This window comes from Dendrobates tinctorius, unplaced genomic scaffold (assembly GCF_039654945.1).
Source record: "Dendrobates tinctorius isolate UK_male_01 unplaced genomic scaffold, ASM3965494v1 ptg000057l, whole genome shotgun sequence".
Taxonomy (NCBI): Eukaryota; Metazoa; Chordata; class Amphibia; order Anura; family Dendrobatidae; genus Dendrobates; species Dendrobates tinctorius.
The window spans coordinates 8,024,545-8,039,140 of NW_027361725.1; the positions used below are offsets into that span (position 1 = coordinate 8,024,545).

The 14,596-nt window shown below is 46.2% G+C and overlaps 1 protein-coding gene across 2 annotated transcripts in view; it reads right to left on the reverse strand.

Moving 5' to 3' along the window:
* Positions 1-13,484, reverse strand: part of SOS2 (SOS Ras/Rho guanine nucleotide exchange factor 2) — a 92,563-nt gene extending 79,079 nt beyond the window's left edge. Inside the window, exons 1-5 of one of the 2 annotated variants that reach the window (XM_073577719.1) lie at positions 13,141-13,484; positions 7,500-7,625; positions 5,536-5,667; positions 2,108-2,272; positions 1,109-1,315 (exon numbers count right to left, since the gene is read on the reverse strand). In XM_073577719.1, the coding sequence (XP_073433820.1) occupies positions 1,109-1,315; positions 2,108-2,272; positions 5,536-5,667; positions 7,500-7,625; positions 13,141-13,227 (717 nt within the window). In that variant the 5' untranslated portion in view covers positions 13,228-13,484. The remainder of the gene's footprint in view (positions 1-1,108; positions 1,316-2,107; positions 2,273-5,535; positions 5,668-7,499; positions 7,626-13,140) is intronic. The other variant, XM_073577720.1, reaches the window with a different exon arrangement.
* Between the last annotated feature and the right edge of the window lie 1,112 nt (positions 13,485-14,596).

Below are 14,596 nucleotides of genomic sequence, written 5' to 3' on the forward strand. Positions count from 1 at the left end.
CTGTGATCTGAGTTAGCAGGTTAACTCCTTAGATGTTAAGGTGAACAGTGGACATAGCATCTAAAGGTTTTGACAGATGGCAGGGCCCCTGAGTGGGCCACAGAGAACAGGCCACGAGTATCTGTTAGGGTGTTATCAAGACAGACAGTGGGGTAAGGGAGAGAGAAATCGGACGTTTGGTATGGGGCTCCTGGATTTCTTTACACGCCCCTGGATGTGGCATAGCATCACTATGTAGTGTAGTCCATACACAGATGAGAGGAAACGATCATCGATGGGGCCGGAGCACAATCTCACCCTCTATTTGAAGGAGTTGCCAAAATCTCAGAAATCGTTTTAAATTACCTTGCGCAGAAACTTTGTCATTCCCAAAAATTAAATGAAACTTTTTACTTTTACAAAACAGCCGACTCAGCATTTCCGAGCTGAACGATTGCAGCCACGCCGTAAAGAAGCAGGACCGTCACAGACACCGTACAATACACAACGTGTTCATTCCGTCATACACACAACGCTATCAGGGCACGGCTGCCTGGCATCTGCATCCAGCATTAAGAAAAAAGCAATTCCTAGGCTCCCGATTTTCACCCCTACACAGTTCTGCCTCTCTGCACAGGGGGACTGTGAAAAAGCCACAGACTGTAGGTAATTGCCATCTGTGCAATTCTGTATTGCTTAAAAGGGACACTGGAAACTTTGAAAGTGTTGCAATGAATTAATGACAAGCAGTGGGCAGAGATGCGGCTGCACACAGGGTGGTCCGGTTCTTAAGGAACCCCCAACCACCATCCTTTTACAAAACCTGTTACTTACTCCTTTGAATCCCCACCAGAATCGGTTGTGGTGGTCCGTCTGCAGTCAGGTGGATAGAGGGGGGACGTTATCACTTCCAATCCCAATGGTATTAATAAAATAGATTGAGGATGGGCTACACGGTTGCTTTGTGGACCTGATCGCCCTATCTCATGCTGCATCTCCCCTTATCATTTGCAAATCTCACCAGAGGTGCAGCTGTAGCACCAGAAGACAATTGCATAGTCAGCAATTCCATACTGCATGGTAGCCATCATAGACACATAATACCCACAATAAGAGAAGCACAACTTACATTGGGTGTAAATAGCTTTTTGTTAGCCAGGAATGCCTCACGAAACACCTTAATAATCAGATTCAGCTCCCGCAGATATTGTCTCTCTCCAGCTATTTCCGTCCTGACCAATTCGTAATAGTTCAGCTCCCCCGTAGAGGAAGGTTCATCGTCGCAAAGAGCCACTAAGCCGATATCGTCATCTTGATCGAACATGTCCATCAATACCTTGGGGGGTGCGGCAGGGTAGAAGGAAAGGAGGGACAGTAAATAGAACAAGGTATTTTCAAATACACTTAAAGGGGTTGTCTGATAATCAGGAAAAAACACAAAAACCTATTTCTTTATTGCCTACATTTTGAGCCCAAATACCCATCCTGATATTGCAAAATGGGCACAGATTACAAACTCAGATAAACTGAGCACCTGGAAGTCTTTTCAGACTCTGGATGTAAATAGGAAAGTTCCCATTCACTGACAGCAAGCAGAGATTAAAAAAATAAAAAAATTAAAATCTGAGTGCTCATTTTAAAAGATCGCCATTTTCGAAGGCTCCCATAAATATTAGATAGTAGTTGCCTTAACGATCGTTCCCAACTCCCCCATAGAGACGCTTGCCTGAGAGCTCTCGTGGTTTCTATGAGCAAGCCACTGCCAAATTACTCTGCCACTGGCTCTTCTCCCTACAAAGCAGAAGGATTGGCCAAAGGAAATCCAACGTGCCGGATCCTTCTCTCCCGTATTGAGACTTGTGTATAAAGTGCATTTATTTATTGAAATCATAAAGTAGGATCAGTGGGAGGACACCAGTCATTTCTGCAAAGATGAATTCACACTGTAGGATAGGCCTTCAATGTCAGATCAGGTTGAATCGGAGCCCCATAAACCTCGGCGATCAGTAATACAATGCAATACCTGGTGAAGCAATGAGGGTGCTGTCCCTGGGCCTTTCAGACAGCTGATTGGCGGGGGTTGCAGGGAGACCTTATTATCCTTATTGTCTGGATACCTGGCTCTCACCTTATCAGCGCACATAGACACTTTAATATCCTGCTGAGAGATCTCATAGTGTCGGATGTTAAAAACGTAGTTTCCTGCTAGCTTTAGGATGTCAGCGGAGATGTATTCCAGGACAGCCACAATGTAGAGCGATACATGGTAATCCACCTTGTAGCCGAGCACTTCCTGATACGGAAAAGAAAAGAATCACTCTTCAGAAGCGACAACACAACTGACCGAATAATTCTAAGTTGTATAAATGTTATTTAATAAGGACATCTGTCCCAAACGTCAGTGTATTAAAGCGAACCTGTCATCTCCAGAAACGCTATATACCAGCAGATAAACCAAAAAAACTGAACTGGAGTAGACTTGAATGACATGCATGATGTAAAAGCATGTTCACACTGGCCATAAAAGCAAGCAAAACCAAAAGGAAAAGACAATGTGTGCATATACCCTAATGAAAATAAATAAGTAAAAAAGCAAGTGCATTAAATAACATAGGGTACTTGGTAAACACTATTTTGATCAAAAAAGTATAAAGCTGTCCAACCACGGCAAGGTGCACCCATTTGAGGCAGTACCTACACTAGGTAGGTTTTAACCGTTAGTGTAGTTACTGTCTCAAAACAGATAAACAGCACTTAAATCATGTCTGGCTGTGATCATTCCCTGGTACGTTGACTGACAGCTTGTTCTGCAGTGTGTGTGTGTGTGTGTGTGTGCAGTGTGCGTGCAGAACAGGCTGTCAATCACAGTGCTGAGGAGTGATCACAGTGTGCTACTTTTATAGTGACTATAATCACTGCCTGCACTTACCCGAGAACTGCAGGAGAGCAGCTGCAGGGAGGATATAACCTCATTTTCTCCATGCAGCTGCTGCTCCAGGAAGGCAGCCAGGCATGGTTTAATTGCTATTGCAGAAGAAATATGTATCTGCAGGTACATAGTGTTCCTGGAGATATGTTCCCTTTAAAAGAAGTACCGTATATACTTGTGTATAAGCCGACCCGAGTATAAGCCAAGGCTCCTAATTTTGCCACAGAAAGCTGGATAAGCTTATTGACTCGAGTTTAAGCCGGGTATGCATTGTCCCCTCATCCCTGTCCTGGTATCACAGTCATCACATAATATCATGTAATAATGGTATAATCACCGGAGACACTGAGAAAGCTCCAAGTGTCAGAGCGCCCCCATAAACAGTCAGGGAGTACACAATATTATAGCACCCCCATAAGCAGTCAGGGAGTATACACAAACAATGCCAAAGAGTACATAACAGTACCAGAGTGCCCCCATAAACAGTGCCATATTGTCCACAATGTCATATTGTCCCCATAGACAGTGTCAGACAGTACACAAACTGTACCAGAGTGTCCCATAAGCAGTGGCAGAATTCCCCCATAAACAATGTCAGAGAGCACACAAACAGTGCCAAAGTGCCCCATAAGCAGTGCCAAAGTGCCCCATAAGCAGTGCCAGAATTCCCCCATAAACAATGCCAGAGAGCACACAAACAGTGCAAGAGTGCCCCATAAGCAGCGCCAAACAGTACACATAACCCCCTCCCCTCCTGGCTTCCCTGGATCTCCATCTTCCCTGCATCTCTCTGTTATCCTGGGGCCGGCAGCTCTTCCTGTTCCTTTGCAGAGCGGTCATGTGACCTGGCTCATTAAGGTAATGTGAATAGGAGTGGATATGCATCCATATTCATGACCTTAATGAGCGGGGTCACATGACCGCTCTGCAAAGGAACAGGAAGAGCTGCCGGCCCCAGGATAACAGAGAGATGCAGGGAAGATGGAGATCCAGCTACGGAGGGTGAGTATTGATGTATGACTCGTGTATAAGCCGAGAGGGGCGTTTTCAGCACAAAAAAATTCTGCTGAAAATCTCAGCTTCTACACGACTATATACGGTAATCAGCATTTTCCAAATGATAAAATTGGGTGGCTACTGAGATGTAGTTACGTACATTTTCCTAGGCAGCTATGTAATAAAATCATCATTAAAGTCTGAACAAACATCCGAGTAGTGAATTCACATCTACACTGCTCAGTACTGCTGTACAATCTCCTCCATACTGCTGATCCTAAACAGGTGCTTCATAGACACAGGAGAGAAGGAATCCCTGATGTCTGTGTGTGGGAAACATCAAGCAGCTATTCTCCACCCACTAGCTCAGAAACAACTGCATGGGGGGGGAGGGAAAAGGTAAAAAATGCAAAATACAAGTTACAGCATGGCCAGAAATAGTGATATTCCTCATGTACACATACAGTGGCTTCGCCTTCAGCATTTTTTATGCTATGTTTTTTTTTTGCCCACTCTTCCATAAAGGCCACCTCAAGGCAGCGTACGGCTTATTGTGTTCATATGGACAGATACCCCAGTCTCTGCTTGGGAACTCTGCAGCTCCTTCAGGGTTACCTTTGCTCTCTGTGCTGCCTCTGATTTATGCCCTCCTTGCCCGGGCTGACAGTTGTGGTGTGCTACCCTCTCTTGGCAGGTTTGCTGTGGTACCATGTTCTTTCCATTAGATGATAATGAATTTGATGGTGATGCGGGAGATTATCAGAGATTGGAATATGTTTTATAACCCAACCCGGATTTGTCCTCCTCAACAACTTTGTCCCTGACTTGTTTGGAGATCTCCTCGGCCTTCATGGTGTTGTTTGGAGATCTCCTCGGCCTTCATGGTGTTGTTTGGAGATCTCCTCGGCCTTCATGGTGTTGTTTGGAGATCTCCTCGGCCTTCATGGTGTTGTTTGGAGATCTCCTCGGCCTTCATGGTGTTGTTTGGAGATCTCCTCGGCCTTCATGGTGTTGTTTGGAGATCTCCTCGGCCTTCATGGTGTTGTTTGGAGATCTCCTCGGCCTTCATGGTGTTGTTTGGTTAGTGATGCCTCTTGTTAATGGTGTTGCAGACTCTGTGGCCTTTCAGAAAAGGTAAAGTGTATATACCGACAGACGTGTGACTTAGACTGCACACAGGGAGACGTCCTGTCACTTAGCATGGGACTTATGAAGGTAATTGTTTGCACCAGAAATGTTTAGGGGCTAATACATATGCATGTAACAATTTTTAGTTATTTGATTCCATAAATGTAATTTATTCCTATATTTTTCCATTTCTCTTCACCAACTTAGGCTGTTTAATGCTGATGCATCACACACAAACTGAATTACAAAAATATTTTAAAAAGTTGTAATGTAACAAAATAGGTAAAAAGCCAAGGAAGTGAATACGTTCACAAGACACTGTAACAACTTATTATGAAATGCCATCTGAATTGATAGGCATGCTTTAAGCTAATTTACAGTTTTAGAAATAATGCGACAGCCCTCAACAACCATAATAGTCGTCACCCAGCTTTCTTAACATTTAAGATGAGAAGAAAGAATTGATCATGATTTGTTGAAGAAACAGTATATGGAATGGTTACCTTCAGCGATGGGTGGATCTTATCTACAGGAAGCAGCAGAGGATTCCTTCGCTTCCGCTTTTCAATGGCAGACTGCGCATCGGCGATGGCCCACTTGTCGATGGGATGAGGAAAGGTTTTCTGCACTCGCTCCTAAGCAGAATTAGAATTATGGATGTAATTAGTTATGGCTTTATAATATGGACCAAGTGGACATGGTACAGAAGCGACTCATATTTATACTTCCATACAGACAAACCAAGGTCATTTCCTAGCGGTGGCAAGTGCTGTGCCCGATGCCCAAACAACTGATAATATAAGTACACGACAAACCGTTCCTAAATAAGAAATGAAACGTGGACGCTAATGAAGACAGAGCGCCTGCCAACGCTAAAATGCAAGTCTTGGCAAAAGACCAGTAAACCTGTGCCAGACCAGACCACAACGCAAGGAGATGATGGATGGGTATGTACAGTGTATTCTGTACCACAGAAGATGCCCCACAACTGAACGATTAGCCTGAAGCCTCCTGTGCCACAGTGTCAAAATAGATAACAGTACAAAGAAATGTCAACATTACTCCAAAATGACTGACAGCAAGGACAAGTGGCAGCCGGCCCCAACAGACCTCGCTCCCATGCTGCATGCAGAGACATCACAGGAGCTCAGGAGGACGGACGGACCCCTGCCAGGTTTAGAGTAGCAATGTATGTAAAGCCCTCGTCACACTAAGCAATGCTACAGCGATCCCAACAACGATACGCCCTGGTAGGGATCGTTGCTGCGTCGCTATGTGGTCGATGGTGAGATGCCAAACAGGAAGATCTTCCCAACGACGCAGCAACAATACGGCGACCCGTAGCGACCTTTGTAACAATGTCGGCGATCGTTGGGACCCTGTCACATAGCAGCTACTCTGACGATTCAGACCTCGAATCAACGCAAATGCACGCCTATGTGTCTCCCTTCTGAGTCGCTAACGAGGTCGTTGGTAAGGTGTCAAACATACCCAATGCATGCTACCCAGCGGGACCTCAACGATCAAAAAAATGTCCAGGTCATTCACACATGACCAGCGATCTCACAGCAGGGGCCTGGTCGCTGCTACCTGTCAAACGTAGCGAGATCGCTGCTGAGGTCGCTGTTCCGTCACAAAACTTGTGACTCAGCAGCGATCTCGCTAAGGCTATGTGCACACGTAGTTTTAGGTGCTGCGGATTTGGGAAAATCCGTAGGTCAAAAGACTTGCGGATTAGCCTGCGGTTTCACACCTCTACAATGGAGAAGGTGTGAAACCGCTGCGGATTCTGCACAAAGAATCGACATGCTGCGGATTTGAACCCGCAGCAAATCCGCAGCATGTGCACAGAGTTTTTCAGCTTACCATTGAAAACAATGGTACTGTACAACGCAGCTAAATCTGTTGCGGACCCGCAGAGCCAGAAACACTGCGGATCCACAACAGAATCCACAACGTATGCACATAGCCTTAGTGTGCCGGGGGCTTTAAAGCTTGTAAGTGCTGGACTCGTATGAGACCAGCAACTGCTAATAACTGCAGAGGAGGCCGGAAACTAAGGCAGTAAGCATTAAACTACAGAATCAGCCCTCAATTTTTGAGAAAGGGGAAGATTTTTAATTCCAAGTAAATTGCAAAATCGATCATTTTCACAAGCTCTTTAAAATTCCGCCCATTTATGATGCTGAGAAACATCCTTTAGTGAATAGTCTAAATTCCAAAATCTGCTCTCTCATGATGGTTATGCAACTTGTGGCCATACTGTGTGTGAAATAGGAAGACATTAAAGAGCGCTTCAGTTATTAGGCCATCACTAAGATTGGTGGGGTCACATCTCTAACAATCAGCTGATTAATGGGGCTGCAGCAGGTATCGCATCTCCTTCAGCTGAGAGTCAGCCCTTCCCCAATCCTCAGGCCAAGACATCAGGTTTGAAGGACTGGAGACGGGCTTTAACTTCACTAACCTCCACATCTTGGACCGTCCGGGGCTGAGCAATGCATAATTTACTTAGAAGCTGTAGGATGAGCTCCTCTATATAGTACAATGAGTCTTCTTTCGCGGACAGCGTGGGGTGAACTTGTTGTTGGACCTGGGAAGAAAAAAAAAATATTAAGATTTTATGAACCGGAAAGAATTGAATGTGTTTACTATAATTTTATTACTGTGTGTTTTATTCCCAAAAAAAATAAAATAACAGTAATTAAAAGATCCTAAAAGACATTCTTAGCTGTCCCTTAGAAGCAACATGGAGAAGAGTGGTCAATATGGCGGCCAGTACAGCTTCCACAGCAGAAATCACACTTCTTTAATAGCGATGCCATGGCAGCTCCTTTCCTACCCAAGACAGGAGGAAGCCGTATGGTCGGCCATACTACCCATCACCAATTTGTATTGGCGTCCACAGGAAATTGCGCAGCATTTATCCGACGCCTGAGGCTTTGATAATGCTAAGAAGAAAAAAAAACTTGATTAACAGGCAAAACCAGAATGCGGGTACATGGCTGCCAGAGCAGGGTGTGTCTGCTGCAGAATAAAGTCACGTCTTACCCACTCATCCGAAAGAGGAATCCTCTACGTTCTTACACGGCCATGCCGTTACTGGCCGGGATTGCCACAAGCCACCCAGTCCTGAACTGCCCCATGGGCAGCATGTCATCATGCACAAGTGTGATCAGATCTGCGCGGGCACATGTATGGGGGAGATTGGAAGAATAGCTGTTGGATGACCAAGCATTGAGCCAACAGCTGTACGGCCACATGCAGAAATGGCGGGAAACATTTACAGCAAATTGTCACAAATTGGAAAGAAAAGTAAAAACCATAAAGAGCCAATATTCCCCAAAATGCCCCAAATCTATTCAATGTAACACAGCGCCAGGCCACGCAGCAGCACACAGGCTGCTCCGATTCCACAAGACAAGAATAGTCTGTAACCTGAGCTCCATTTAATGACTGCAGCTCATTTTCCAAGCACTTTGGGGGTATTAATGGATTCTTGTTTGCCTCGGAGAGAATGACAGCTTGCTCTGATCCTAACGCAGCTCAGCGCTGATATAACGGCCGCGTAGGAGTCGAGCACTTAATCTCCTCCGTAGTAAGCCGGGCACAGCGCGGGTTTACACCAGCTTATTCCTTCTTGGGCATATACCTCTAACCTAGTGGGCACAAAATCACCCCCAATCTCCTGATTCAGAAAATCCACTGCACAGAGAAAAGAGCTATCCAATAATTACAATCACCAATCCATGGGTGTGTGAACACTTAAAGACCGACTGCTGGGACCCCACCCACCCAATGATCAGTCCACGGGCGTGATATCACTCAAGGTCCGACAGTTGGGATCCCCCAATAATCAATCCATGGGTGTGCCATCACTCAGGGTCTGACTGCTGGGACCTCCCAATGATCATGAGAATTACTCACTTTAATAACAGGTCGGTAAAATGCCAGAAAGGTTTATAGAGGCATGTTGACAGACTTCTAAAGTAAGTATACCAGCATTATCAGGTATAAGATCTAATAATACATGCAGTTTATATTGTGAAAACATGCGACAGATCTGTTTGAAACTAACATCTGGCGACATTAAACCATAAATAAAAGCAGCAAGTGAAACCGCCCGAAGGGCCCGATATGTCTTAACACGGTCTACAATGGAGTCACTCTCCATATTTCTGATCCCCCTGTAGCGATTTTATGGTAATGTCAAAAGTGTTGAAGACAAAGATTAAGATTAGAGAGCTATTAAAAGTGCGGATCCCAGAAGGGGAACCTACATCTAGCTTCAGAGATGCCCTAATCCGCACCTGAGGAGGCCGATGGCTTCACCTATCAGACTAATACAAAAATACAGTACAGCTCCAATACTCAGACACCCCTGGGACCCGCATTATGCGAGTTACCGGAGTCCATGTGATTTCCCTGAAGGTTCACGTGACATGGCACGGTTCAAGTCACAGAGGGCTTGTGATGACTTCGTCTTCCAAAGATAATTTATGAATAGTACAAACTCTCTGGCAGGACCGTGAAGGGAGCAGAGAGGGGAGCTTGTTCTCCAGTGAAGCATTTCACACTCAAGTGTCAGAGATTCTTGGAAATAGAGACCATAACGTGGCAAGAACGAGCAAATAATGTGAAAACGCAGATCAACTGGCAAGAAAGAAGAAGGAGGTTCTCCAAGTCAGACTATTACCTAGGGTGGGATCCTAGACCTAGATCTAGGGTGGGATCCTAGATAACAAGCTGATCACAGTGTCCTCCAGCGATCAGCGTGATCTGGACCAGAGTAGTATGTTTCCTACTTCCCTGCAGGAGAAACAAAGCACTGCACATTTCTCAGGCACACCAATGGAGGTGGCATAATTACTTTTGGAGAGGGAACTCATTACTTTTTAGAGGGCATTGTATGTAATAAGGGCATAGCCTCGTCCAAGCGCGATGGCATCCCAAGCTACGCTGCCGATTTAAGGAAATTTTTGTTTCAACACACCCTACAAATATTCTTTCTGGTTCCAGAGATGGACATTCCCTTTAACATTCCGTCATCAGTGACCTCAAATAAACATTCTCTTTAAATTAGAAACATTATGCTTTTTTTCCAAGTTGCACGTGTATCAATCAGTTCAGGAATTTGGTAGACGACACGAGCTACGGTATATTTACAGTGGGAGACAAAAGAGGGCAATAAAGGTGAGGTTTACAGCGGCGGCGGTGTGGTAAGAGGCATAAAAGTATATATAACCTCTAAGCTTCCTGTTCGTACCTGGTGACTGCAGACAGCAAGAGGTTTATTTGCAGTCAGAGCAAGGTTTGAGAAAGAATGGACGAGTCTGCGGAGTCGGGAGACAATGGGCATCAATCATTGCCCCCCTCCCCCCCCATAGATGAAAACCTTATTACAGGGCATATTAAACATTGACATTAGATATGGTCCCTGTAGTGGTCTGTGGTGCCACCAAAACTGGCCGGATAAAAAGCTTCTCTGGTTGGCAAAACCCCACTGAGTCATCAGACAGGGTCCCCCCTCTTTAGGATCCTCATCTCTTGTCTGCAGAGCCTCCCTGTCTGGAGGACCCGTCCTGCTCTACATTACACAGACATCCCAGTGCTGTGCATGGGCACCGTGCAATACTCCCACCTATCCCGTGATAGCGCTGCAGGGAATTGCACAATAATAATCATCTTTATTTTTATATAGCGCTAACATATTCCACAGCACTTTACAGTTTGCACACATTAGCTCACTGCTGATCGCTGGAACTATCACACCCGGGGCTCCTGGGGGACATGGATATTTCATGTACAGTAAAACAGTACAGAGAGAAATCTGATCACCTACTAAGGTTCTTCAGGATGATGGGGGAAAAAAAACTTTGGGAATTTATGACATGTATGTGAAACGTTCACTTTCCCATAAAAGTCTCATCCTCTGGGCCCAGAGAGTCAGTGCAAGTCCCTGCAAAACAACTGGACCGGGAAGTCTCACTCTTTAAAAGACTGCTTTGTCCTCAGCCCTTACGTGATCCGGACAGAGGGGACTTTATGCCTTGGCCTGTGTTACCTTTCAAATATTAGTTGTTCCTGTGGCAGGCTCTACTGTCTGTTGCAGTGATGACATCTGATCGCTGCCGCCCATCACTCATTAGTGGGTCACCACTGCAGCCTGTCACTGGCTGTAGCCAGGTCAGCTAGAATAGGAAATCGAGAGACTGGACTTTTGGAACATTAGTGATGAGTGATCAGAAGGGGAGAACACTCCATTTTTAAAGTATTAAAATATTTGGGATATTTTATGAAAAAAATTAATGTGGACAAGCCATGTTAAGTAAATGCAGTTGGACCTTTTGATTTTGGCGTGAAATCCTCCTAGTAATATATGAATAAATTGACAACTAGGTGTTACCATTCATTGACGTGTGTCCCGTCACAGACAGCACTGATAGGGCAGCATGAGGACATGGGGACTTCCAGCCGCTAACAACAAGCTGTCAATTTACATAACATTTCTAGGAGGAGTAACCGGCACCGTGCAAAGTTATAGAGGAAAAAGCTGCAGAATTATTAATTTATGGGGAGCAGAAGGAGCATGTACAAGTGCTCTAAATGTATATGGCCAAAGGTTGAAGAGAAGCCCAAAGGAATGGTCATCCAACTTTAGCTATGGCTCCTGAACTTTTTCAGCACCCTGCTCTGCTCATGAAACAGCAAGCTCGGGATGAACAATGGTACATCACCGCCTTAAATAAAAAAAAAAATGTATGCAATTTGGGATGTACAGGGTAAAAAATGTAACTCTAGATGTCAGTTCTGGTGCCCACTTTAGAGTGGTCTGCTGCTAGGGTTCAGAAGCTGAATGCATGCTGGGATGTATAGTTCATCACGTGATGATCAGGTCCCTGACCGTGCACACAGCCTGATAAAGGCGAGGAGATACCAGAGAAGGTCTGAAACGATTTCATGGTTCCTATATGAGTCCGTCAGGCCCGGAGAGCAGCAGATGGTGGATCGCTACCATAAATGAGCAAGCGGCTTCTTGTAAATATCCAGGGCTCCGCTACCTGCCAAGAGCCTCTCGGCGGCTCGTCCTGGAGATGCTCAAGCTTGGCTGCCAGAATAGGAGAACTAGAGGGTGACAAGTCAACGTCCGATCCATCCACGGCCCATAATAGAGCCACGACATCAACACTGCGCCATAAAGGGTACTACGCCAGCCAGCACTCTGATTGGCGGGGTCTGACCACCGAAACCCTCATGGATCTGGAGACAGCATCTCGGCCATGCCAGGAACTGCACAGTGACCCCATTATACCAAATTGGGCTCCCTGTAGAGTTGTGTGATGGCATTTTTAAAGGATCCACCGTGACACATGTATTACCCCATGTCTGGTACCTCAGCAACGAACTGCAATACCAGACACTGCCACCTGGACAAGGGTGGCGCTGTTTCCAATGTAAAAACATGTCTCAAGCAATATGGAGTCCTAGAGCCCAACTCCCACTGGATGCGATTTTCTAGCATCTCTATATGGTTATAAAAAAAAAAAAAAAAAATTAGAAAGTTCTAAATGATCAGATGACTGATTAATGGATTCTTAGTTTTACCTGTAATACTGGCCCAGCAATTAGCACTGTAAGGAAGTCTACGTAGCGGTGGGCACATACTACAACCCACGGCATGCCTGGTGGCCTCTTCAGATCAGAGTCTGGGGATACATAGTGTATGACCGGTATCTTCCAATAATCCGGCATAATAGGTGATAACCAAATAATCCAGGACATTGGATAATCCGACACATGACGCCACATCCCAACAAGCCCGCTGCTGACTATCCCCTGGATTTCAGGACTATCTGATGCCAGGACTTTTCCTGCGATATTCAGCAGACCCAAGTCATCAGACCCTAACCTTGCTCCATTAACTAAGGGTATGCTGGTAGTTGTGGTTCTTTCACACCCAAAAATGTCATCTTCTGCCACACGAAGACTACAACTCCCAGCATGCCGTTACTGAGATTACAGCCAATAAACGGCAGAGAATTGTGGGAAGTGTAGTTCCCGGGTACGAGGCGGTTATAGAGCTTCTTCCATCCTTCCCTCAGTCTCACCTTCCTCAGGGCAGGCACGAAGAGCCCCCGCCACTTCAGGCCGTTCTCCTCACTGAAGAAGTCGTACGTCTGCGGGCAGGGCTGCATGGTCCCGGCCTCATGGGACTCCCTCCGCCTGTAGCCCGGAGCCGGGGACGCTCAGTCAGGTCGGGGGTCCTGGGCTGCCCCCATCATGCTGGGCCTCAGGATGCCGAGGCCACTGCTGCTTGTTGTTGTGATGGGATCCGGCTTCCTCTGGGAGACTCAGCCGCCCTCCCCCTGCCCGCATAGACTGCACGGAGCATGCGCGGAAGGGAGGAGGCGGGACGAGACCAGCCAGGGTAGGGGCGGGGCGCCGGTGGACTGGGAGGAGGCGGGGCTCAGTTACAGGAGAGGAGACTGGAGCTCCACAGCACAGGGACCTTAAATTCCTTCCTTCAGGACGGGGATAATTTTCATTTTTTCTTTCCCTTGCTTGTTTTCTGCACCTAGAGCTGTAGTTTTTAAAGGGAATCTGTCACCCCATTTTTGGACTATCAGCAGCTGGCACCGCCATCAGGGGTTTATCTATAGAATTCTGGAATGCATTACAGAGTGCTGTAGATAAGCCCCTGATGGCAGTGCCAGCTGCTGATAGTCCAAAAAATAGGTGACAGATTCCCTTTAGGCTGGGTTCACACGTAGCGGAACTCTCGCGGAAATTACCGCGAGAATTCCAAATTCCATTCCGCAGGAAAATCGCATTTTAAATTCCCGCGATTTTCCCGCATAATTAGCTTGCAGAATTGCTAGCGTTTTCCAGCGATCTGGAGCATCGCTTGGAGAACTGATTGACAGGTTGGTCACACTCGTCAAACATAGTGTTTGACGAGTGTGACCAACTTTTTACTATTGAGGCTGCCTATGCGGCATCAGTAGTAAAAGATAGAATGTAAAAAATAATTTTAAAAAAATATATATTGTTATTCTCACCTTCTGACGTCCCACGCAGCCTTCCCGCCTCTCTCCACGCTCCCGGTCCCAGTAATCCTTTGCGAGAATTACGGCGATGACGTCCGTTCTCGCGGGATCGTGACGTCTCGCGAATGACCGCGAGACTTCGCGATCCCGCGAGAACGGACGTCATCGATCACAAAGGCTTACTGGGACCGGGAGCGTGGAGAGAGGCGAGAAGGCTGCGCGTGACGTCGGAAGGTGAGAATAACAATATTTTTTATTTTAAATTCTATTTTTTACAGGGATATGGTGCCCAGAGCCCGGAGGACAGTCTCCTCTCCTCCGGACCGTGGGTACCATCTGCAAATGTTCTGCTTACTTTTCACATGGTGTGCACAGCCACATGCGGGAAGTAAGTGGAACAATGCATTCCTATGGGTGCGGGATCGCCGCGATTCCGCGAAATTAATGAGCATGCCGCAAAGCAATTCCGCCACGGTAAAAACCGCAGCATTAGCACAGCATTGCAGAATCCCATAGG